Source organism: Triturus cristatus, chromosome 7, assembly GCF_964204655.1.
Source record: "Triturus cristatus chromosome 7, aTriCri1.1, whole genome shotgun sequence".
NCBI classification, from domain to species: domain Eukaryota; kingdom Metazoa; phylum Chordata; class Amphibia; order Caudata; family Salamandridae; genus Triturus; species Triturus cristatus.
The window spans coordinates 937,877,421-937,901,790 of record NC_140590.1 but is presented as its reverse complement, the minus strand read 5'-3'; the positions used below and the strand labels follow the sequence as shown (position 1 = coordinate 937,901,790).

Sequence of the window (24,370 nt, the reverse complement as noted above, 5' to 3'; positions counted from 1 at the left end):
GAGGAACGTAGATTTAAAAAAATGCAAAGAGGACATAAAGGGACATGAACATCGGAAATGAGCACTCAAAAGCAGAAATATATATAATTAAATATAAAGAAAAAATGAAAAGAAAAGATAACAAAATAAAGAGGAACAGGAGTAAAGAAATGAAAAGAGAGGCTGCTGATCGAGAGCGAAGAAAGGTGGCTGTGAAATTACACAAACTTAAGAAAAAATGTTTGTTCTCTAGTGTTTATAACTATGAATATTGGAACTCTAGGGATCTCTCACATATAGTCAAGAAACCTTGGTATGTGATAGCATGCTGTATAAATACCCTACTGACATAGCATATTAAGGAGATAAAAATAAACTGACATATTTAAAAGTAGCAGATTTGTTTTCTTTTTAAACCTCTACGATGTAGGCTATTATGTGACTGAGATGCCTTGTGGGTGTGGTGTAAGACTGCTAACCGTTCCAGGCAGTTGGATATGAAGCCTCTGTTCTTGAGATGACCAAACACCACCTGTGTATAACTACACAACAGGTGCCCCAGCCTGCCCTGCTGTTGTCAGTCTCAAGCACCATGTCTTTGTTGGTTCTAAATATGGCCCTTCTGGAGATGGAATGCCTTTAGATGTTGCAGCGCCCGGTAGTGTAGCAGCCCCAGGAACATGGCCTTTAAGGACGGGGAGAGGAGTCGCACGATTCTCGTCAGTTGTCGCAGGGAAGTTCTCTCTTTTTGAGGGTACTTTGCAGTGTCTGCTTGATTTTCGCCACTTTCCTGGAGAGAAGGCTCAAGGTCACATCCACAGAATCTATGACAAAACTCAGGAAGGTAAACTTCTGGGTCGTAATTAGGTGCGACTGATCATAAACCCCAGAAACTCTAAGAGCGAGATGGTCGTCTCGAGAAGTTCTGCAAGCTTGTCCAAACATTGGGCAATCAGGAGAATACAGGAGAATGCTGTCACAGTAAGCAACCAAAAACTCCCTCAGGTACTCTATTGCTGGCCTGAGCACCTTGGTGAAGCACCACAGTCCCGAAGATAGGCAGAACGGAAGGGACTTAAATTCGAAGATCTGATCTCGCCATGTGAATTGGAGGAATCGTCTGTGCTGATGACAGATGGGGATGCCCGGATAGGCATCCTTGACGTCCACCTGACGAACAAGTTACTTACCTTCGGTAACGCTTTTTCTGGTGGATACAGTATCTGCCTGTGGATTCCTCACCTTGTGAATATCCCCTGCGCCAGCAACATTCGGAAACTTTTGTAGCAGTCCACGCCGATGAGGTCGAAGACGATGTCACAGAGACACGGCTCCACTCGTGACTCCGCTGACGTCACCGGCTCCATAAGAAGACCTCATCGGCGTGATTAGGTCAGTTCTGTCTTTATTCCGTGCCTTCGAGGCACACGGACGGACTGACAGCAATATATACACAGTATACACAGTACATAATATACAAACCAACACACACAGTGTGGAGAATAAATAGAAAGGCAAAATAAATAACACTGCCTTTGATAGTAACAAATACATTTTGAAAAAACCATCATATACTGAAGGTATACAAGGGTGGACAATGGGGAGGCGGGTGGGTCAGTGAGGAATCCACAGGCAGATACTGTATCCACCAGAAAAAGCATTACCGAAGGTAAGTAACTTGTTCTTTTGATGGATACATCTGCCAGTGAATTCCTCACCTTGTGAATAGATTCCCACAGCAGTCCCACTCCCGGAGGAGGGTGTCCACCCTTCTATACCAGAAAGTCCTGAATAACGGAACGAGCAAAGTGTCCGTCCCTCCTCACCTCAGTGTCTAAGCAATAATGTTTTGCGAAATTGTGGAGGGAGGCCCAAGTTGCCGCCCTACAAATGTCCTCCACAGGAACACTCCTAGACAAAGCAGAAGTGGAAGACTTAGCTCTTGTGGAATGGGTCCTTAAACCCTCTGGAGGTTCCTTACCAGCCAAAGAGTAGCATATCTTGATGCACAAGACAATCCATCTGGAAAGGGTGCGCTTGTGCACCGCTCTGCCTTTCCTGCAGCCAACAAATCCCACGAAGAGCTGGTCATCAACTCTAAAGTCTTTTGACCTGTCAAGGTAGAAGCTCACCGCCCTCTTAGGGTCCAAGCGGTGAAGCCTCTCCTCCTCCTTGGAAGGGTGAGGGGGAGGATAGAAGGTAGGAAGGGTAATGGACTGCCCCAGATGGAAGGGAGTTACCACCTTAGGCAGAAACGCAGCCCTGGTCCTGAGTACCATTCTTTCAGCATGAATGGTCAAAAACGGGGGTTTTGAACTTAGAGCTTGAAGCTCACTTACCCTCCTTGCCGAGGTGATAGCAATGAGAAAAACCGTCTTAAAAGACAACAGTCTCAAATGACACTTGTGTAAGGGCTCGAAGGGAGAACCCATAAGATAAGTCAAGACAAGGTTTAAGTCCCATTGAGGTACAATAAAGGGAGTAGGAGGAAACTTGTTTGTAAGGCCCTTGAGAAATCGTAGAACAATAGGTGATTTGAACAACGACGGCTGATCTGGCAAGCAAAGGAAAGCCGACAAATATCCCTTAACAGTAGCCACAGCAAATCCTTGCTGAGCAAGAGAAAGGGCAAACTGCAGAATGTCAGATAAACGAGCCCTCAAAGGATCAACTGACTTCTCTCCACACCAGAGAACAAATTTAGACCACCTATAGGAATAGATAGATTTGGTGGAATGACGTCTGGCAGACAAAATTACATCTACCACATCAGGTGGGAGAGAAAAAGAATTCAGGTTGCCCCGTTCAATCTCCAGGCATGAAGGTGTAAGCTCTGGAGGTGGGGGTGTAGAACCTGCCCCTCCGATTGCGAGAGGAGGTCTGCCCTCAGAGGGATACGGAGCGGAGGGAACGAGGAGAGGTGGAGAAGATATGTGTACCACACCCTTCTTGGCCAATCCGGGGCGATCAATATGACTTGGGCCGGTCTTGGCGAATCTTCCTCAGAACCCGAGGATTCAAGGGTATGGGAGGAAACACGTAAAGGAGTTGTGAGCTCCAACTCAACTGAAACGCGTCCCCCAACGCTCCCTGCATCGGGTACTGGAGACTGCAGAATGATGGGCAGTGAGCATTCTCATGAGTGGCAATCAGATCCACCCGAAGAGTTCGCCACGTCCGAAAGACGTAACGAACCACCTCCGGATGGAGCCTCCACTCGTGATCTGCGGAGAACTTCCGACTGAGACTGTCCGCACGTACGTTCAGCACCCCAGCCAGATGATTTGCCATCAGACAAATCTGATGGTCCTGAGCCCAGGACCATAGACGCAAAGCCTCTCTGCAGAGACAAAGAGACCCCACTCATCTCTGCTTGTTGACATACCACATCGCTGTAGTGTTGTCCGTCAAGACTTGAACAGACTGACCGCGAAGGGAAGGGAGGAAGGCCTTGAGTGCCAAACGAATCGCCCGCAATTCCAGAAGGTTGATGTGAAGCAACCTTTCCTCTGGAGACCAAAGACCTTTGATCTCCAGGTCCCCCAGATGCGCACCCCACCCTAAAGTGGATGCATCCTCTATTACTGTGGCCACCGATGTAGGAAGATGGAAGGGCTTTCCTTGAGACAGATTGCCCTCCACGCTCCACCAACACAGATCCGCCGCAGCCTCTCTGTAGATCCTCACAGACTCCCTGAGATCTCCTTTGTGCTTATACCACTGACTGCGGAGGCACCACTGGAGCGCCCTCATGTGCCAGTGTGCATGGTTGACCAACAGAATGCAGGAAGCAAACAGACCGAGCAGGCGAAGGACCTTCAGGACTGGAATGACCGCTCCATTGCAAAATAAAGGAATTATTTCCTGTATGTCGAGAATCCTTTGAGGAGGAGGGAATGCTCGACAGCCAGTAGTGTCCAGTACCACACCTATGAACAGGTTGCGCTGAGAGGGCACTAGGTGAGATTTGGGCACGTTTTATCGAGAAACCCAATATGAACAGCTGAGATTTATCCTGCAGTTGTTATAGCACCTTCTCTGGCGACTCCTCTTTGGTCAGCCAGTCGTCCAGATAGGGGAAAACGGAAATCCCCGACCTTCTGAGATGGGCTGCCACCACTGCTATCACCTTCGTAAAGACTCAGGGTGCAATAGTAAGACCAAACGGAAGGACTGCAAACTGATAATGTTGCGATCCAACCGTAAACCGGAGATACTTCCTGTGCGACTTCAGGATGGGGATGTGGAAATACGCATCCTGCAAGTCGATCGACACCATCCAGTCCTCCTGATTCAGCGCTTGAAGAACCTGCACAAGGGTGAGCATCTTGAACTTCTCTTGCTTCAGATAAAGATTCAAGATCCTGAGGTCCAATATCGGACGCAATCTGCCGTCCTTTTTCGGAATCAGGAAATACCGGGAGTAGCATCCCTGACCCCTCTCCTGCTCCGAAACCACCTCTATCGCACCTTTCTGTAGTAACTTCAGGACTTCCTCCTGTAGGAGAAGGATGTGGTTCTCTGAGCAAGCCCCTTGACAAGGAGGGTAATTTGGAGGGAATTCCCGAAAGGGAAGGGCGTACCCATTTTCTACAAGATCTAGAACCCAAAGATCTGTAGTAACAGATTCCCAATCTTGTAGAAAAAGGGTAAGCCGGCCCCCCACAGGACCAACATGATCCAGAATGGCGGATCTAGGGCTGCTTTGCGGTGGAAGGAGGGGCTGAGGAGGAGGAAGAGGAGGAGAGTTGACGGCCACGTGAGCGACCCCTGATTCTACCGCTGTACCCCTTATACAGAGAGCTCTGTTGCTGTTGGGTCTGCCTGTAGGAACGAAAGGTTGCCCTTCCGAAACCCCTGTATCTTTTAAACGATCCCCTTGACTGGGATTGAAGGCCCAAAGACTTAGCCGTAGCCTTGCTTTCCTTAAAACGTTCAAGTGCAGCATCTGCCTTTTTGCCAAATAGTCCAGAGCCATCAAAAGGCAAGTCCAACAGTGTTGATTGCACATCAGGGGAAAACTCTGAAGTCTTAAGGCACGCACCCCTCCTAGTGGCAACAGAAGACCCCATGACTCTTGCCACTGAATCCGCCGTGTCCAGTCCACTTTGTATCACCTGACGTGCTGCTGCCTGGGCATCCGTCAAGACCTCATTAAAGCCAACCCTAGCCTCCTCAGATAGTTTTGGAGCCAGTTTCTTTGCAGAATCCATGAGCGCATGAATATAGCGTCCCAAAAGGCAAGTGGCATTTGTAGATTTAAGGGCCATGCTGGCCGATGAAAAGACCTTTTTGGCCGACTAATCTAGTTTTTTAGCTTCCCTGTCACTTGGGACCTGAGGAAACGCACCCTTAGATTTCCCTGAACAAGCAGCCTGAACCACCAGGCTCTCAGGCGAAGGATATGGAGTTAAAAACTCTGGGTCCCCTGGAGCTGCCCTATACCTCCTGGCAACTGTTTTAGAAACTGCGGGAGCAGAAAAAGGCTTACGCCACACCTCCATCACAGGATCTATAATGGCCTCATTAAAGGGCAACAATGGTTCTGAAACCGTAGTAGGAGAATGCAGTACCTGTGTTAGAATGTTTGACTTGAATTCAGAAGTAGGCAACTGTAGATCTAACAGCTCAGCTGCCTTCCTTATGACTGCGTGATATGGAGCCACATCCTTTGAGGGTTCATCAGAAGGTGGAGTAATTTCCCATTCAGGAGATAAATCCAAGCCACTAGCCTCCTTAAGATTTTCAAAAACGTCTTCAGACTACACAAACTCTCCTTCTTCTGCCTCTTCCAAAAGGTACCTTTGCTCATCAAGCACCCTTTGAGCCTCCCTCCTAGACCGGACTCGTACAACTGGCGTCGGCGGCGCCGTGATCGAATCCGACGGCGCTGGTGCCGGCGTCGAACGTGGTTCCACAGGAGCAGCCGGCGTCTAGCGAGGTCGAGTCGGCGCCGGTGAAGAAGGAAGCGGTGTCGATGTCCTCGGCGCCGGCAGATGCCAAGACGGTATGAAGGGGGCCTGCGGATATGCCTGAGGCATGCCCAAACTGAAGGCCATAGGACCCATCGGACCCGAAGGTGCACCAGGGGAGTACATGGCTTTTGAAAATACCCCGTACATTGCATTCAAATAATGCATGGGGTCCTGACCTGGTCCAGGGAACGCAGGGTACTGATCAGGCATCACCGGACTCGGGCCAACCAACGCCGACGGTGGAATTTGCGGGGTCAAAGGCTCACCCGGTACTGATCAGGCATCACCGGACTCGGGCCAACCAACGCAGACGGTGGATATTGCGGGGTCAAAGGCTCACCCGGTGCTTGAAGCTCCTCAACCGGAGACGGAGCCGGGGATGGAACCGGCGTCGGAGATGGAACCTGCGCCGGAGATGGAGCCGGAGCCGGAGAATGAACTGGTGAAACCACTGGAGAAGAAGGACCAGCAGGTGAATCCGGAACGGGTGTAGGAGACACTGAGTCCTTACGGCGTTGAGAAGGTGACTTCGACTTCGGAGCCGTACTCTTGTCAGAGAGACGTCGAGAAGAAGGTCTCCTCTTCTTTTTGTGCTTCTTAGATCTTGAAGCTTGCCCCGAAGTCTACTTCGACGCCGACCTCGATCTCGACCTTGATCGTGACCTCGTTCTCGACTTCCCCCTTCCTCTCTTCTCTTTTTTCATCCTTGCGATGAAGAGTTTCGCCTCTTTCCTTGAGAGCCTTGGAGCTCATCTTGCGACAGCAAGAGCATCCATCCACATCATGGTCTGAAGATAAACACCATACACAGTCGTCATGTGGATCCGTGATAGACATATGTTTACCACATTCACGACTGGGCTTGAACCCCGATTTCTTTGTCGACATTTTCACGAAAAAAGGACAGAGAAATCCAGTAGAAACACAAAGCAACAGTGAAGCTACAGATAGAGATTCCCGAAATCCGTTGGCGTCGACGGCGCGGAACAAAGGGAACTGACCTCATCACGCCGACTAAGTCTTCTTATGGAGCCGGTGACGTCAGCGGAGTCGCGAGCGGAGCCGTGTCTCTGTGACGTCGTCTTCGATCTCATCGGCGTGGACTGCTACAAAAGTTTCCGAAAGTTGCTGGCACAGGGGATATTCACATGGTGAGGAATCCACTGGCAGATGTATCCATCAGAATGGCCAATCTTGGTGGCACAAGCAACCTTGGAAGAGATGAAATCCTTCCATCTTGAAATGGCGAAACACCAGCCATTCGTTTAAGGACTTATGGTTGATAACTGCACTGGCTCTGTCCTTTTTCTCCACCAAAAATACATGGCTGAGAAAACCGATGGGAGGTATTGATGTTAAGGAGATTACACCTTTGTCCAGCAGTGCTGTGACATCGGTCTAATAGTTATGCATCGTGTGTCAAGAATCAGATAGTGGAGGGACGCCTGGCCTGGGGTGGAGAGCTGTAAAACTATGTGGAACCGCACACTGTTTGTAGCACCCACGCGTCACTGGTGAGCCCTTTCCAGTTGCGTATGAATATTGCCAGCCTGCCTGCAACCATTGAGGGGAAGAAGGGGTTGTTCTAAAGGTGGGCAAATACTTGGTTGGTGTTCCCTTTTAAGTTTCCTCCTGGAGGTTCGGTGGCATGGCCATCCTCTGGAAGGAAAGGAGGATTCAAACTTTGAGGAGTCCTACCACTGTCCCAGCCTGGACCCCTGGACTCTCAAAGGGGTTTTAGTAGCAAAGCGGCCCGCTGAGCACCCGTGCCACAACCGGTTCAGGCAAAAACCATGGCGCGAAAATGAGTTTCATCGATACCTTAGCCTCGTCCAGAGAGAAGGTAGCTACATATTTATCGAGTTCCTTAACTAATGGGTTGCCAAAGAGACCGCCTTGCGCTACCGCCCCATCTTCCAAGGTAGCTATGTTACCCAGCCTGGGGTATACTTTGACCTCTGGTGCTTCGCTGATGGGGGACAATTGGCGCTCCCCAACAGGATAAAGGCTCATTAAGCCCATTTAAAGAGGACATCTGTGGGAACCAGGGATCCCTGGGCTTTGGCTACATCCACTATGTCTAGGATTTTGGAGAGAGGCACTGTCATATCCAGGAGTTTGTCCTGACATGAGCAGAGAATAGGTTTATATCATCTTGGGGTCAATTACATACTTTGCCAGAAAGGTGAACATCCTAGTGTATCACTGGGGTGAGTACCACCTTTCTCTCCAGAGACGGGCGAGGGCATTCAGCCCTGAGGGGATTGTGCACATATTTGTCAAAGAGCGTATTCAACGGCTCGCGACGTACATCACTACATTTTCTGCCAGGGTCCACTCCGTAGAGCAGGGCTGGAGAAGATAGATTGGATCCACCATGTCGCCTCTAAGACTGGAAGCTGTACCAGGGTTGGAAGGGGCTGGAGTGAAGTCACCTGAGGACGGACGCCAAGGTCTGTAATGTCCCAGACCCCCATTTTAGTCCCCCTGCGAGTCATCTGTGTCGTCCATCTCCAGTGAACGTTCCATTGGTTGTACTGGGGTCATATGCCCCTGTGTCTGAGCCCTAAGTAAAAGGGTTGGTGTCATGAGGTTGCCAGCAGGGTCACCCTGCGGAAGGAAAATGCTCTTTTAAGCCTGTCAAAGGCATTGGTATCAACCCTCTTATGTTAATGCTGTGTGGTCACCTTGGAAGGCTTCACTCCTGGCTGCCCTATAGATAGTGGGACCAAGGGTCCAGCAGAGTCTTCCCTCGAAGGGAGGGTGTGAGACAGCCTTCAATAAGCTGCTGTAGGGTCTTCTCATTGGGGCGCCGTGGCATACGAGTCCACCCTGTGTATGGAGGCATCAACTGCCTTGCAGACGTCCTGGTCAAAAGGGAGGTATTGTACTTCCTCCTCTCCCGAAGGGGCTACCCGAGATGTGGATTAGTGCAATCGATGTGATAACTGGGAGACCAGTATAATGTGGGGACCCGCTGGGCCCAGGACACCAATCACCCTATAAATACACTGGGTTATATTCAACCGGGGTCAGTGTCCCTCACGCCTGTCAGGGAAGTTTGTGGAGACGCTGCTATTTTCCTCACTGGATAGATACATAGACTCCAGGCAGAGGGGTTGTCAGGCAGGACTCTGCAATCGGCACACTTCCTGATGATTCTCATCTTCCTCCCCTCTGTGTGCAGATTGCGGATCCTGCGAGCAGCACGTCTCCCCTTGCTGTAGAGCATTATACTTTAGAGGTTGGAGGATCTCACCATCTCAGCAGGCCGATATCGGCCGAGACACACTGCGTAGGAGTGTGCAGAACCATACTCTCACATGGTGGAGCCTGTGAAAAGAAAGTCAATTAAGCAACACAAGAAGAAGAAAAAAACGATATAAATACATCAATGAAATATATACAGAGACACAGCCCTGACCCACTGAATTACTCACTAGCCACAGGTAGAGCCCTCTGAGGACTTAAATGGTGGGCTGGAACAGCAAACAAAGAGGAGTGAAGGGGACCAGGGACTATGAGGACAAGACCAGCAAGGGGATTGGATGGATTTTTATTAATTTCCCTATGGTTCTTGCAAAAAGTCGTTTAAAAAAAAAAAAAAAATGTTTACTCAAGTTATGCCTGCTATATGCAATAAAGCAAAGAAAGATAGGCATAGAAAGAATAGAATAATCCTCTCCTCAGATCCTTACACAGAATTACATCTGTAATCTGCTGTTTATGGGATCCAATTGTTGACATATTTCAGTGGGTTGACAAAGCACGGCAAACGTAAACATTTAGCAGGTATGTCTCAAGTTCTAATTCCAGTCAGAAAATTAAGTGTTTGCACCTACTGCAGAGATCACTGTAATTCCAGCAAGAATGCTTAGTAGGTTAATACACCCAGAGCAAAGCTTTATTAGTCGCAGGTTGTAAGCACAGTCATAGATGAGTGGGTTAATGTACCTACTCCAACGGTCTGTGCTACCTGTATTTAACAGGTAGAAAACTCAAATGAAAATGCTCCTCTGTTCGTACTGCAACAATAGCTGATCTCTATATCAGCAATTGGCCAAAGGGGAAACAACATTTTACTTTAGCAAAATTGATGTAAAACATTTATTTGGTTTGGCACAGTCAAAGAAACAAAATGAACATACATAGTGTCAGAAACAGAGGGTCAAGAAGATCTCTTTGGAGGACAAGTGGATTTCTTCAGAGGACAAGTAGATTCCAGCAGCATTTTGTCCCTTGATACCGTAGAGTTAAAAGAAAAAGTCCACACTTCTGCCTTTTCGTGCCACTACCAAACTGTCCATCGTCAACCATACATGTACTGGACCTTCCTGTAGACCTCTGCCTGCCACCCTGTAAGTCGCTAAGTGCCTACCCCGAGGACCTGGGGGCTTTCCTCCTGCAGTGGTTTGGGACTTAAAGGTCTAAAGTCAAAAGGGAAAATCTTTGACCAGGATAAACATGGTTTGGGTATCCGATCCACACTCCATTGCGGTCAGCATCAAATTGCGCTTACATCCCGTTCAATCACAACTATCATTGGCACTTTGTGCTTCTTGGCGCCATCGCTTACAACTTTGAAAATTCATTACCATGCCCCTTACTGGATTTTTGTCATCTTATTAAATTTCACTCTATTTTTCTAATTCATTTTAGGATTTTTATTGCCTTGCATTTCGGCTTTATTACTGTTTTAGTGCTGCATAAATAGTTTACATATTGCCTCCAAGTTAAGCTTGCATAAATATGTACGAATTGCCTCCAAGATAAGCTTGTCTGCTCTGTGCCATAGCAACCAGGGAGTGGAGCTCCGGTTTATTTAATGGCTTTGTTGGCTCACCCTGACCAGGATTGTGATTATTACTTGAGGTGGGTACGTAATCCCCTTCAACTAATAACCTCATTTCTTACACAAAGTCTTAGACTGACAATGATGGTGCAATTTGTTAGAAATGGATCTCGTGTACAGGAGAAAGACAAGACTCTGTGCTGTCTGTGTTTCTATTTATCTAACATAGGTGTGAGGAGTCCATCAAAGAGTTTATTCACATCTGGCACAGATTTGGAGATTTAGATCCATTCTCCCAATAGAGGGATGCCATGAACAACTTTGACTTCCTCTCCCAAATACGTTCTGGACACAAAGGAGCAGATGCTTCAGGACGCGGAATTATGACAGAGGCTCCTGAACCACATGCAGGACACATGTGAGTCTCTCCCCGACAGTAGCCTCTAGCAAGTACAATTGGGTTTAAATCCAGAGACTTTCAGAGACAATATCACATAGTTTAAACAAGAAAATCTCAGGTTTGGAAGGAATAAATGGCCACAAGGGCTCCAGAACATTATCTCCATGGCAAATGCAGAAAGAAGGGAACAAAAGTCACCAGGGACATCTTCATATAATTAATGCATCAATGTAGAGTGATATTATTGACTTCAACTAGCACCAGTGAGATGTGCAGCTACAAAGAAATCTAAGGATGCAGTTAGATGCTTGGAGATATATTTTGATGTGCATCAAAGGGAAGGCATTTGCATTACAAGTATATATTTTATACTAAAAGAACAAATACTATTATAAAGAATGGTAATCAAAAAAGTACTTTAAAACTGAATTGCAGCTCACAAAAAATTTAAAATGTATCCTTTACCTATTAATCAGGAGTTCACAAAACTTATAGTGCCCTTTGTCTGCTGCAATTGTTAATGCAGTATCCCTTGAAGAAGGCACAGGTGGTGCATTGACATCTGCTCCTTTGTCAAGAAGAACTCTTCCAACTTCTGCATATCCACCAGAAGCTGCCTCCATAAGAGGTGTAAGGCCAGTCTATGCAAAGATAATGCAAATAAAAGCTTCTGATTATTTTGAAAATGCACGTGATGATCTTTCCACATTAGGAACAAGGTTGAATTTTTATTTAATGTTAATGCTTTTTATAACTTTGCATCACTATAAATATTCTTAGCTTTAATGACTGCTTCAAATAGGGAAATGGGTGGTAGTAGTAGAGGAATAAAAATGAACAACTCTACTGCAGACACCCAAGTTGATGTGAGAGGAGAATGATCTGCAAAGCAAGTTAAGCCTGTACATTCACTTATTTCAGAACAAACAGTGAAAGCTACTGTTTGCCTCCACATTCCATTTAAAAGCTTACATACTCTTGTCCATCTTTCTCTACTTTGGAGACCTAAAGGGGGACAAACACATTAGCAAGCATTTTAGAACCATTGTAAATAAACAGCACACAATACTCTCAAACTTAACTTTCTCTCACACAGCCCTGCCCTCGATGAAGCACAGGGAAGTACATACAAACACAACAAAACACAACACAAATATCTGTACCCAACACACCCCAGCACTGAGATCCTCAAAGGGACTGAGATGTTAGAAAGAATCCACCAAACTAAGTTTTTAATGGGATGAATCTTCTCCTTCAGTATAAAAGTCACCCTGCACCCATACTGAAAAAAACTACTGGTTCACTATGAATCAGAAAAACAAATAGTCTTTAGAGCTTTGTAGAGAAAGGGCCACAATATTGGCAAACATTGCTGCCGACTACATCCAAGGCTTAGCCTTCAATCACGAAGTTCCAAGCATAAATGTACAAGCAAACTTAAAAATAGGGGCACGTCCGTGGAATGCCATTAGAGTATTAAGACCCAGACTATGGAAACATTTAGAATCCAGAGTTAAAGAACTACCTAGTCATGGAGACATTTGGTTCTGGACACACCCCACCAGGAATCCATCTACCCATCCCTTCATGAAGATATGGGCTCAACAAGACCAAAATACAAGAATTAATCTTCCAATTTTGGACCAGAATTGGCAGACACTTGCTTGAATCAAATTAATTGTTGCATCTCAAGGCTTTGTAAATCATCTTCTTTTAAGAGTTTCAAAGCTTCCAAGACAAATAAAATGATTCAAGTTAGTGGTGGAAATTGTACAGCCATAGGAGGCAGAGGACTCAAGACCGATTAGTATGGAGAATGCTACTTTCCCTGTAACCATCTACTCAGAGTTTAGTGCGGTCGTTTCATCACATGCTTAGCATACTCCTGCCATCCAGTGTTGGCCTACGATGTCTGCAAGTTGTTTTTGTTCAAAGCAGTCTATTGAGTCACAAGATGTGGTTTGATTACTTTTTTGTGTGCACATTGAGCATGTTCACACACCAAGCTAAATTGTTTTTCGCACAGAGGGAGAGAGTTATGTATAAAGTGTTCACTTTAGGAAGTTAAGTTGAGCGTAATGTGCAGTGAAATACAGAAAGCAAGAAATCTGCAAAAGACAAAGTCCTCTGGGGAGGAGGGCAGGTGGATGTGAATCTAGAGCACTGCACACTATGAACAGATCCTTACAGGGTAACAAAATGGTTACTTATCAGTAGCAGCTGTTTTGCAGCTTGAAGAGTTTTCTGGATTCACATGCTGTGCACTATTCCGCTATCTAGTGGTTGGGTCCAGAATGGTCTCAGTTTCCTCTTTCTTAAAATTTTTATTTTTTTTACTCTCTCTCTCGTGGGCGTCGTGGTCCATCCCTAGTGTGAAGTCAGATGGCACACCAGAAGTTCCTATGCATGGTAGCCATCTTCGGATTATTTTTTACCCCTTCTTTTTGTGATTAAGGGAATTTACTTACTTTTCCTGGTTTAAGTATATGTTGTTTTCCTTACGTAATCTTCTCACCTGTTTGCAAGTCAGATGGCACACCAGAAGTTCCTATGCATGGTAGCCATCTTCTGATTATTTTTTTCCCCTTCTTTTTGTGATTAAGGGAATTTACTTACTTTTCCTGGTTTAAGAATATGTTGTTTTCCTTACGTAATCTTCTCACCTGTTTACTTTCCTCATCTCTGGGGAGGCTAGAGGGTCTGATGTGAATCCAGAAAAATCTTCAAGCTGCAAAACTACTCCTACAGGCAAGTAACCATTTTGTTTTGCAGCATGAATCCTTTTCTGGATTCACATGCTGTGCATTAGATTATTTTGCGGTTTTCCCCTGCTTGGGGATGGTAGAGGTGAGATGTGGAGGAATTTGTGAAGAGGTGTTTAAGTACTTTCTGCCCCACCTGTGCCTCCTTTGTCATTTGTATATCCACACAGTAATGCTTGGTAAAAGTATGTGAGCAGGCTCATGTAGCAGCTGCACATATACAGTCAATTGGTACATCCATTATAAAGGCTAGGGTTGCGCCCTTTTTGCTTGTTGAATGCGCTCTTGGGCGTGAACTTAATGCTTTTCCCCGCTGAGGAGAAGCACATTTGTACTGACTCCACAATCCAGCGTGCAATTGTTCCTTTTATAACGGGTGACCCTTTGCTGGACTTTGCGTAAGAGACGAAAAATTGATCACCTTTACTGAATTGTTTTGTCTCCTGCAGACTATCTAATAAGCTTCTTACATCCAGGGTATGTAGGCTTCTTTCCAGTCGTATTTGTGGGTTTTTAAAGAAAACTGCTAACTGAATGCTTTGATTCATGAGAAATTTGCTCACCGTCTTAGGTAGGAACTGGGCATTAGTTCTTAGGACTATCTTGTCCATGTGGACTTATAAGTATGGTTCCTTAATAGTTAATGCTTTTAGTTCACTTACTCTCGGTACTGATGTTATCGCTATTAAGGAGGCCGTTTTTATTGTGATATGCCGAAGATCTGCATTATGAATTGGTTCGAAAGGCTCTGTCATAAGCTGTGTCAGTACTGTGTTTATACACCACTTAGGGACTGGAGCCTTCCTTGGAGGTGTGATTCTTCTGGAATCTTTTGATGCCTGGTGATGTGAAAAAACCTTCACATGATGCTCCCCAGGTGTATGCTACAAAAGCCACCAGGTGCATCTTGACATTTAAATAGTTGATTGCACTGTCTAGCAAGTGGAAAAGATTTATTATCACAGTTTCCTGTGTAGATATTGAATCTAGGATATGGTTATCTTTACACCAAATGAGATACCTCTTCCACTTAGCTGCGTAGAATTGTCTTGTGGTTGGTTTTCTTGCCTCCTTTAGCATCTCCATTGTTCTTTGTGGTATACTTAGATGACAAAATTCTATGTACTCAGGCGCCAGGCTTCTAGGCTGAGTGTTGATGGTTCCAGGTGGAATACTTGACCTTTTTGCATTGTGAGGAGGTCTTTTTCTTCTTTTAATTTGATCATCTGTCCCTTGGACAGTTCGAGTAGGCATTAGTACCAGGTTTGTCTTGCCCACTGAGGGGCTATGAGGATTAGATTTGTTCCTGGTTGCCTGAATTTCTACAGTACCTTGTGTAGTAGGGGAAATCAGTGGAAAGGCATAGGCAAATGTCCCTGAGCAATTTACTGACGGGGCATTCCCTTCTGAAAGGTGGTGTTAAAACCTGGAGGCAAAGGATTGGCATGTCCTATTCTCTGCTGTTGCGAATAGGTCTATTGTTGGTGTCCCCTGAGTCAATCTTTTTTCTAGGCTCCTCTGTTTTATTTCCAATTTGTGTGATCTGCTGTTCGGTCTGCTGAGCCGATATGCTTCCGTGTTGTCTTTCCCTGGTAGATGGATTGTTTGCACACTGATCCTCCTTGGTATAGCCCATTGCCATATCACCTGAGCTAGTTTGCTTAGGATGAATCATTGTGTTCCTTCTTGTTTATTCAGGTAAAACGTTGTATTGTCTGTCTGGATCAATACTGTCCTACCTGCAATGTGTGCTTGGAAGGCTTTTAGTGCTAGAAACACTGATTTTATCTCTAGGAAGTTGATGTGTTTTGTGAAGTCAGAGTTGTTCCGTTGACCCCGTATTTTTAAGTTTCTTGTATGCGCTCCCCATCCTTTGTGAGATGCATCTGTTGTGATGGTCACTGAGGGAGTTGATGTTTTGAAAGGTCTGCCTAGTGTTATGTTCTTGGATGCCCACCATTGTGTCTCCTGTACCTTTTCGGTTACAACCACTAGATCATCCCAACTCCCAGAAGTTTGTGCTCAGTTGTTGCATAGTCATTCCTGTAGAGGGCGCATGTGCAGACGTGCATGGGTAATGAGAGGGATGTATGAGGCCATCATGCTTATTAATTTCACCACTGCCCTCCCTGTCAGAGACTGTTCCCTCTGGTAGAGGAGAGTTAGCTCCTCGATTGCTTGAATCCTCCTTTGGGTCAGGTACACCCATGCCACCTTGGCATTCAGGCTTGCCCCAATGAAGATCTTTTCCTGTTCCAGGTTTGGCAATGACTTCTTGAGATTTATGGATAAACCCAGCCTTTGCAGGGTTATTACCTTCTGAATGTGTCTGTGGCATTTTGTTTTTAGTTTGCTTTTACCAACCAGTAGTCTAGATAAGGATAGATGTGGATTCCGTTCCTTCTTAGGAATGCTGCCACTGCAGCTAAGCACTTTGTGAAAACTCCTGGTGCCGATTTTATTCCTAAAGGTAAGACTCCGAATTGGTAGCGTGTGCCTTTGTGCATGAATCCAAGGTACTTTTTGTGTCCTTGATTCATAGGCATGTGTGGATAGACATCTTTTAAGTCTATTGTTGCCTTGTAGTTCCCTTTTTGTAGGAGTGGCATTGCATCTTGTAGGGTTGTCATCCTGAAATGCAGTAAGAGAATTAATTTGTTTATGAATCTGAGATCCAATATTGGTCTCAATGTGAGATCTTGCTTTGGTTCCAAGAAGAAAGGGGAGTCATTTCCTTTGTTGCGCTACCTTGTTGGTACCTTCTCTATCGCCTGTTTTTGTAAGACTCCCTCTATCTATTCCTTTAATTTCAAACATTCTGTATTTTTTTTTAAACATTTTCTTCTTTGGGAGAGTTTGGCGGTGGTATGCTTGTTAGTTCCATACAATAGCCGTGGCACACCATGTTTAAAACCCCAATTGTCTGTGGTGATATTTTCCCATTCTTGTGATTAATGGGCTATTCTGCCTCCCACTGGTGTTGTGTGGAGGCTCATCTTTGCGTCCAAGTCACTTGGAGCCTATTCCTACCTCTCTGGAGGATTGTCCCCTGGCTCTTCCTCTGCCACGAAAGGGCTGCCTTGGCTACTGTTGTCATGATTGGTATCCAGACTGATGTCTTGACTGTTGTCCGCTGCCTTGTGTCTGCTGCTGCTGTTGTCCTGCAGAAAAAAAAACTTCCTGTGGGTTCTCGGACATTGCTTCCTCTGTATTGTAGAGCACCCATTTCTTTTGAAGTTTCGTTGTCTTTTTTGATTTGTTGTAAGGACTTCTCCACCTGGTGGTCAAACAAAGAATCTCCTGTGAAAGGCTTATTAGTTATAGTTGTTTGTACTTCTTGTTTAAAGCCTGAACCTCTGAGCCAGGCAAGTCTTCTGAGGGTAGTAGCTGTGCACATTTGTCTGCTGACTGTATCAGCTGCATCAAGGGCTGACTTTAGAAAGGCATTTGCGATGTTCTTCTCATCTTGGATAAAAGATTTTGCCCTCTTTTTGTCCTCTCCAGGGAGTTTATTCAATATTTCCGCGATATCGTCTCATTGTTGGTGACCATATCTGTTGAGGAGACCATTTGAATTTGTGATACGACATAGTGTTGCTGACTCTCTCTCCATCTCCCTACCCGCCATATCCAGTCTTAAACTTCCCCTTTCTGGGATGGACCTGTGGAAGGATGAGCGTTGCTCCTTCTCTTTGCTGTGGTGACAATGATGGAATCTGCCACAGTGTTCCCCTATATATATTTGGGATCTTTTGTGGAGGGTCTGCATTTTTTCTCGACCCCCGGTGTGACTCCTTTTGTTGGGGCTGGCTCCTTAAAGGCATCTTTACCCTGGTCCAGTATACTTGCTAGCATTGGGAGGTTTTGGCTACCTTTTGTGGATGGCATCAATGTCCCTAGAAGAAAGCAGGAGTCCCCTTTCTCCTCCTCAAAGGAGACCCTGAAAGTGCCAGCTGCTCTTTTGACCAGGATATTATAAAAGGCAATGTCATCGGGTGGAGAAGATACTGAGGAGTAGTTACAGACCACCTCTTCTGGACTATGTGTCGAGGTCGTTCCATTCCTCCTTTAAAGTCCCTGTTGCTTCCTCCTCTTCTGGGATGTTGAGTTCTTCTTCGACTTTCTCCTCGTGTGGTTCGGGGGTTGCAGGTGCCACAAGGACGTTTTTTTCCTCTATGGCACCTGAAGTCGAGGAAGGTCTTGAAGGAATTCGGAATTCGTTTAGTGTCTTGTCTAACTCCTTTTTTCGTTGAAGGAGAACCACCATATTTGCCTCAGCCTTCATTTCTTTTCCACCTCAAGGGCCCTTTCGACGTCTTTCATTGGGGATTTCTTCTTTCTTGGCGCAGTGGTTTCTGCCTCCAAAGGTTTGGTGTTATCCTTCGGGGCCTCTCAACCCGAGCTGGTCTGCGTTTGTTTCGACACTTTTCCCTCGTCAGTATCCCTGGTATGGGATCCGTGGGATTTTTTGGTCGCGGCTGACACTCGTGGTCGTCTTTTTTGACGCCTGGGCTGCCTTCTGCACCCTCTTTTTGAGGCCCTTGGTATCAGAGGGGTTTTTGCTACCTTTTCTCGTCTCTTTTCAGTGTTTCCTTGGTATTCGCATTTGCGGCGTGCCTTTTCTCTGCGTCTCCCATGAGGATTTTGACATTTGAGCCCCCGTGGGTGGACTCTGCAGCCTGTTCATCTTCGTCGCTTGAGAGGCCCAAGTCCTTCAGCCATACCAGTTGTTTCTAGCTGCTGTACATTGACGTGTGATGTTCCTCTCTTTGCTTTCGTCGGGCCTGGAGAGTCTTTGATACAAATATGGTGCAGGCCTCACAGTCCTTGTCCCTGTGGTCCCTTACTAGACTGAGGTTACAGACCTCGTGTGGATCGCGTTGTGCAAACTTGTGGTGGCAATTCAAACAAAACTTAAGAGGTTTTTTCCCCCATGACCACTACCTTGCCATATTCTCTGTCCAAGAGCATAGTGCGTTGTTCCAACGTAGTCCCCCCTGTGGGTTTCGTGGACGGAGGTCCCTATCCTCTTCAGATACCTTATCATTCATCGTTCTTTGGGTTTTTTGCCAAAAATTCAAATATTTTTGGTTATCTTCTCCAAAAATTCAGAGCCTCTACTCTTGCTTCCAGAAACAACGGCGGAAAAAAATCTGAAGATGGTTACCATGAACAGGAACTTTCGGGGCGCAGACTTGCGTCATAAGGGATGGACTTACCACCAAATGATGCTCGACAACGCCCACATAAAAAGAAAAAAAACGATAATTCCGGACCCAACCACTAGATGGCGGAATAATGCACAGCAGGCACATCCAGAAAAGGATTTGTGCTGCAAAAGCGATACCAAAGAGGACGAAGGACTGAGCGTTTGAGCAAATCAAACACTCACTCCCAGTCAACTGATCTGAGTTTAATCCATCATCATTCTTTAGCTCACTCCACCACCCCAGTTCAGACATGGCCATATGCAAATCAGTCTGACCCTGTGCCTCATGGGAACAGTCCAGCCCGAACTGCCAAGCAAAAGTAGCATTTCCAGTTTGAAGAATGCGGTGCTGTAGATACAAATGTTTAGTATAGAATGTAAAGTGTGTCGCTGATGTAGATGTCTGAAATAAGTTCCTTAACACAGTTAGGTCCACCACGGATGATAGACGTGCTAAGATGTCCACACTGTAGAGCTTGGTAAAGGTGTGTGGTGTAGACCAGGTGGCTAATTTACAAATATCCGCTAGTGCGATGTTTCCTAAGAAGGCCATGGTTGCTCCTTTCTTGGAGCAGTTTGAACTCTTTCCTTTATTAGAGCAGGTCAGAATACATTTGACTACCCACTTAGCTATAGCTGCCTTGGAGATGGTATGTTTTTTCTAAGGCTTTGCAAAGCAGACACAGGGCTAGTCCGATATATATGAAATGGCTTAGTCCTGTGAATGTAGTACATTAGAGCTCTTTGGACATCTAATGTGTAGAATACAAAAAAAAATGAGCGCTATGGTTTGGATAAGGTGGAAGAGCGAATCAACCTTAGGGAGGAACTTAGTATTGGTTCTATGAACAGCCTTGTCATTCTGAACCTGGATAAAAGGCTCTTGCAGGGGAGAACTTGCAGTTCACTAATTCATCCAAGTAATGCATTGGCCAATAGCAAGGCTACCTTACAGGAGAGGAACTGAAAGGGACACGAGTGCCTAGGTACACTGAGGTTTCACAAGAGAGCAGGAGGCACTCTAGAGGGTATCACACTCACGCTATCATCCATGCAGGCCTTAACAGGAATTCTGAGGCAGGAGGGGTGTTCCCTGTTCTACATGTATGTTACAACTGCAGCTAAGTGTAGGCAAGGCATGCACTCTGAAAGTGCAAAAGGTAGGCAATAACATCCTAAACACTAGGCTTTAGCGGGTCCAGATTTTTGGAAATGCAATGAAGAACAAATCTTTTCCATTCTGACCTGCAACAAGACCATAATCTGGGCGGACGGGCTTCCTTTAAGATAGACACACATTCCTGAGAAAAGTTGAAGTACCTGTATCCTAGAAAACTGTGTGCCAAACCACAAGGCTGAGCTGTCCGTGATCATGATGCCTCATTCGACCTTGCCCCTGCATGATGAAGTCCGGCCTAAGGGACATCTCAAGGAGGGTGGCATACCACAGCTGCCTAGTCCAGTTTGTGCTACTAGTATGAGGATTAGTGATGTTTGCCTGCGTTTCCTCACCACGTAGGGAAGCAGGTGGAAAAGCATAGGCTAATATACCTGACCAATTCATCCAAAAACATTGGCCAAGGATGGTGGGCTTGGGCATTTTGCATTTACTGGAATGGCAAACATGTCTATGTGTGTGGAGTGCCTGAGCAGTGGAAGTATCTGTAAAGGTCAATGGGGGGGGGGGGTACTTGTTGATGCGTCCTGTTCAGGGGGGGGGGGTGAGGGGTTGCAGGCCTGGTCCTGTAGGTAGTACATGGCAGTCATGTCTGTCTTGATGAGAACCACTTTGAACTGAAAGACATCTTAAAAGACATTCTTGGCAAAGTAGTTGATCTGTCAACCCTGTTGTTGAGAGGTTCATACTTCCTGGACAGTCAAAATGTTGGGATGCCTGCTCTCCAACCTGTGGGATAAGTGTCTGCGGTAATAGGCACTTCCAGTTTTGGATCTGCAAAAGGCTTGCCACGCAACAATTTGTTTTTGTTCCACCATTGCGGAGAGCGATGTGCTTTGGCCTGTATCAACATTAGGAGAGGCAGCAAATAAAACCTTGCATGAGGAAAAATGGCGATGCAGGATGCCATCATTCCTAGAAGGCTGCGACTGTTGATTGGAGCATGCTTTCCACGCGACTACATTCCATACCTAAACCTAGGAAGGGTTGAATGTGAAAAGCCTATGGGTAGGAATTGGTAGCATGTATGGTACAGCCCAGGCTGAGGAGCAGGGAAACAGTAATTTCAGTGACTGTTAGACACTGCAGCCCGATGCTGCTCTTGATCAGACAATGGTCGAAGTATGAAAAGACATGAATTCCCTTCTGTTGCAAATATGTAGCTGTGACTGCTAGGAACTTCGTAAACACCCTTTGAGCCAAGGTGACCCCCGAAAGGAAGTACCATGAACTTACTACAGTGCAAGGTACGGTCTGGAGCAGAGTGGATAAGGGTGTAGAAACAGGCACCCTAGAGATCGACCTCAGTCATGGAATCACCCTGCTGAAGGAGGGAGAGGACATTCTGTAGGGTTGCCATATGAAAATGTTGTGACTGAAAGTGACAGTTGAGGGGGCCCAGGTTGAGGATAGGCCTCAGAGTACTTTCCTTCTTTGGGTTAAGAAAGCAGAAAGTACACAGCACTCCCTTGGTGTTGCATGGACACCCTGTCTGGTCTGAGTGGCTGGAGATAGGGCAAATCACTGCTTGGAGGTGGCAGCTCCATAACGGAGGTCATCATTTCCCCTAAATCGGTTATCCTCATATTGGAGCCCCCCCCTCCCCACCCCCCCTGGTCTGGCTGCTTGTAAGCATGCTACTGCCTACTGTAAGAGCTGAAATGATTGGATAAAGTGGTCTTTTCTCCAACTCAGGGCTGCTGTTTACGACAGATGTCCATGTACAAAGTGGTCTACACAGCTCATATGAACTGTCTCTGTATTTTCTTTTCATTCTTTTTAATTTTATCTAGCATTTCATCAGCTTGGGGCCCGCAAAGATGCTCCCTGTTGAAACGCAGGTTGAGGAATTGCTACTGGACCACAGGCTTTAACCCGGAGATCTTAAGAAAAGAGAGAGGGACCCAAACACCAAAGGAGAAGTGTACCAGAATAGACCAAAGTCACAAAGTCACTTTATTTCTTGGGTCATGTGTCTGTTGTTTATGTATTGGTGATATAAGGTTACTATTGCGAGTGTGAATTTGTGGATGTACGTGTACCAAAGTTTTTTTTTTGTGACTTTGCTTTAACCCGGATATACAAAGCCAAGTGTGGCGTCTCAGTACGACGCTGGTATTGATGCCCCTAGAACCTGTGTCTGCGACATCCAACGTACTGCGGATGCTGGCAATGGAGAGGATGTTGTCTTCCAACACTATATCCTCCCACACACTTCCTGTACTTCTCTGGAAGGTGCTTAAGGAGAATCTCCTCCCACTGTGTCCTCTCAAAGCATGACAAGAGTGCCACCAAACTGGTTATACGCCATTGGGATCCTACTGTCATTCTCTTGCCCGCTGCATCTATCTTATTGGCCTCCTTGTCTGGAAGATAAGTCGGTGACCTGGACGGTGGTGCACTTGTGGGCGGTGTGCACCACACTACCAGAGAGTCATGTAGAACCTGCCCCTTAATATATGTTGGGTCGCTAGGAGAGGGTTTGAATTTCTTTTCCACCCATGGGGTGACTACCCTAGCCATGTCAGAAGTAGATTTTAGCAAGCACTTCAACATGAGGAGGAACTGAACAGTACCCTCAGATTTGGAAAGCATCTCTAGAATAACCAAACAAGTTAGTTACTTGTAAAAATGGTTTTGCAGCCTCAAGCTCTTCTAGGTTCACATGCTATGCATATTCCGCCATCTAGTAGAGCTGGAAAGGCCTACTTGTATTAACTTTTTTTCCTCCTCTCCTCTTGGACATGGGTGTATCTGGTGGAATGAGATCCCACACTACTAGGCAATTAAACCCCTTGTGTGGCAAGCCTTCTGATTTTTTACTGCTAGCGATTGTGTATGAAATACTTTTAGCTGTATTGCATTATTTGTAAACTGTTTGTGTTTCTGCACTGCAATGCTGCTTTTTTCTAAATGTTCTCCAACTGAGTGAGTGTCGTACCTGGTCGCTTGTGTTGAGAGGGGTCTCCTGTCGCCAGTCCTGTTTTCCGTCGCCGGGATCTTCGCGCTGAGCCTGCCTGCCTGTGTCCGGGTCTCCCTCCCGCTGCCGCGCTACAACACCTGCAGAACCGGCAGGGAGGGGGACTACTGTTCCCAGCAGCACCTGGTGGGGCAGGGCGGAAGTGCACGCCCATTGAACGCGCCTGGAGGCGCTACAAATTGGAGCACGCCCCCCGCGTCGCGGGATGCGCGCGGGCGTCGCCGGGCTGAGCCCGGGCAGAGGGCGGGCCGTCTGTGGCCGTCCGGGGCCGGAAGAGGCCGGGCCGGGCCAAATCGCTCATCCTGCTCCCTCTCCTACCAGACACTGTCCCGTAAGGCAAGTACAAAATCGCTGCTACGGGATTTGGGACACTGAGACTGTTGCTGCGGATGTCGATTCACTGGGTGTATTCACTGTACTCTGTTGACCGCTCTTTGCTATCAAAAGTCCCGCATTTACCCCGCCTCATACATTGGTTGGAGGCAGTGGTGAGAGATCTACGTTGTGTCCTGCACTACACCTTCGGTGCCCATTAAACTTATAGTTGGCCCGTCCCGTCCCTTATTCTATCGCCATGGTAAAGAGCAAGAACCCTCAGGTTAGGGCGGAGGGAGGGGTTAAGGGGACCCTGGACGCCTTTATCGTAAGAGCAGAGTCCCTACTTGCCCACGAAATCACACTGACGGAAAAGCGGCTTTCCCTGGACGCTTTAATAGCCAAGAAACGTTCCTCGCTGGGAAACTTAGCCCTCAGTGTAACGCCGGGAGGAACTCTCCCTGACCCTTTGCAGGTGGCGGACCCTAGCCCACGGGGGCCCCAAGATCTAGAAAGCTCGTCTGCCATAATTATTTCCCCGACTGCCAGGGTGCCGCAAGCTGCTGGATCTCAACACCCTGAAACTGTATCAGGAGAAGCAGAAAGGGGGGGGCCAAATGCACTTTCGCCAGCAGTAGTCACTGAATCCATACAATCACCCACCAGGGAAGTGGTAACTCGATCGAAAAGATCCCAATTACAGCCAGGCCCAGTAACCATAGGAGGGATGCATACCCCTAATCCCGCGAGTAAGCCTAGTCGCAGAGGACCAACCAAGACC

The 24,370-nt window shown here is 46.6% G+C and overlaps 1 protein-coding gene across 2 annotated transcripts in view; it reads right to left on the bottom strand.

Moving 5' to 3' along the window:
• Positions 1–24,370, bottom strand: part of ANKHD1 (ankyrin repeat and KH domain containing 1) — a 1,109,311-nt gene that overhangs the window by 571,421 nt on the left and 513,520 nt on the right. For both annotated transcript variants that reach the window (XM_085617924.1, XM_085617925.1), the window contains exon 21: positions 11,612–11,787. In XM_085617924.1, the coding sequence (XP_085474050.1) occupies positions 11,612–11,787 (176 nt within the window). The remainder of the gene's footprint in view (positions 1–11,611; positions 11,788–24,370) is intronic.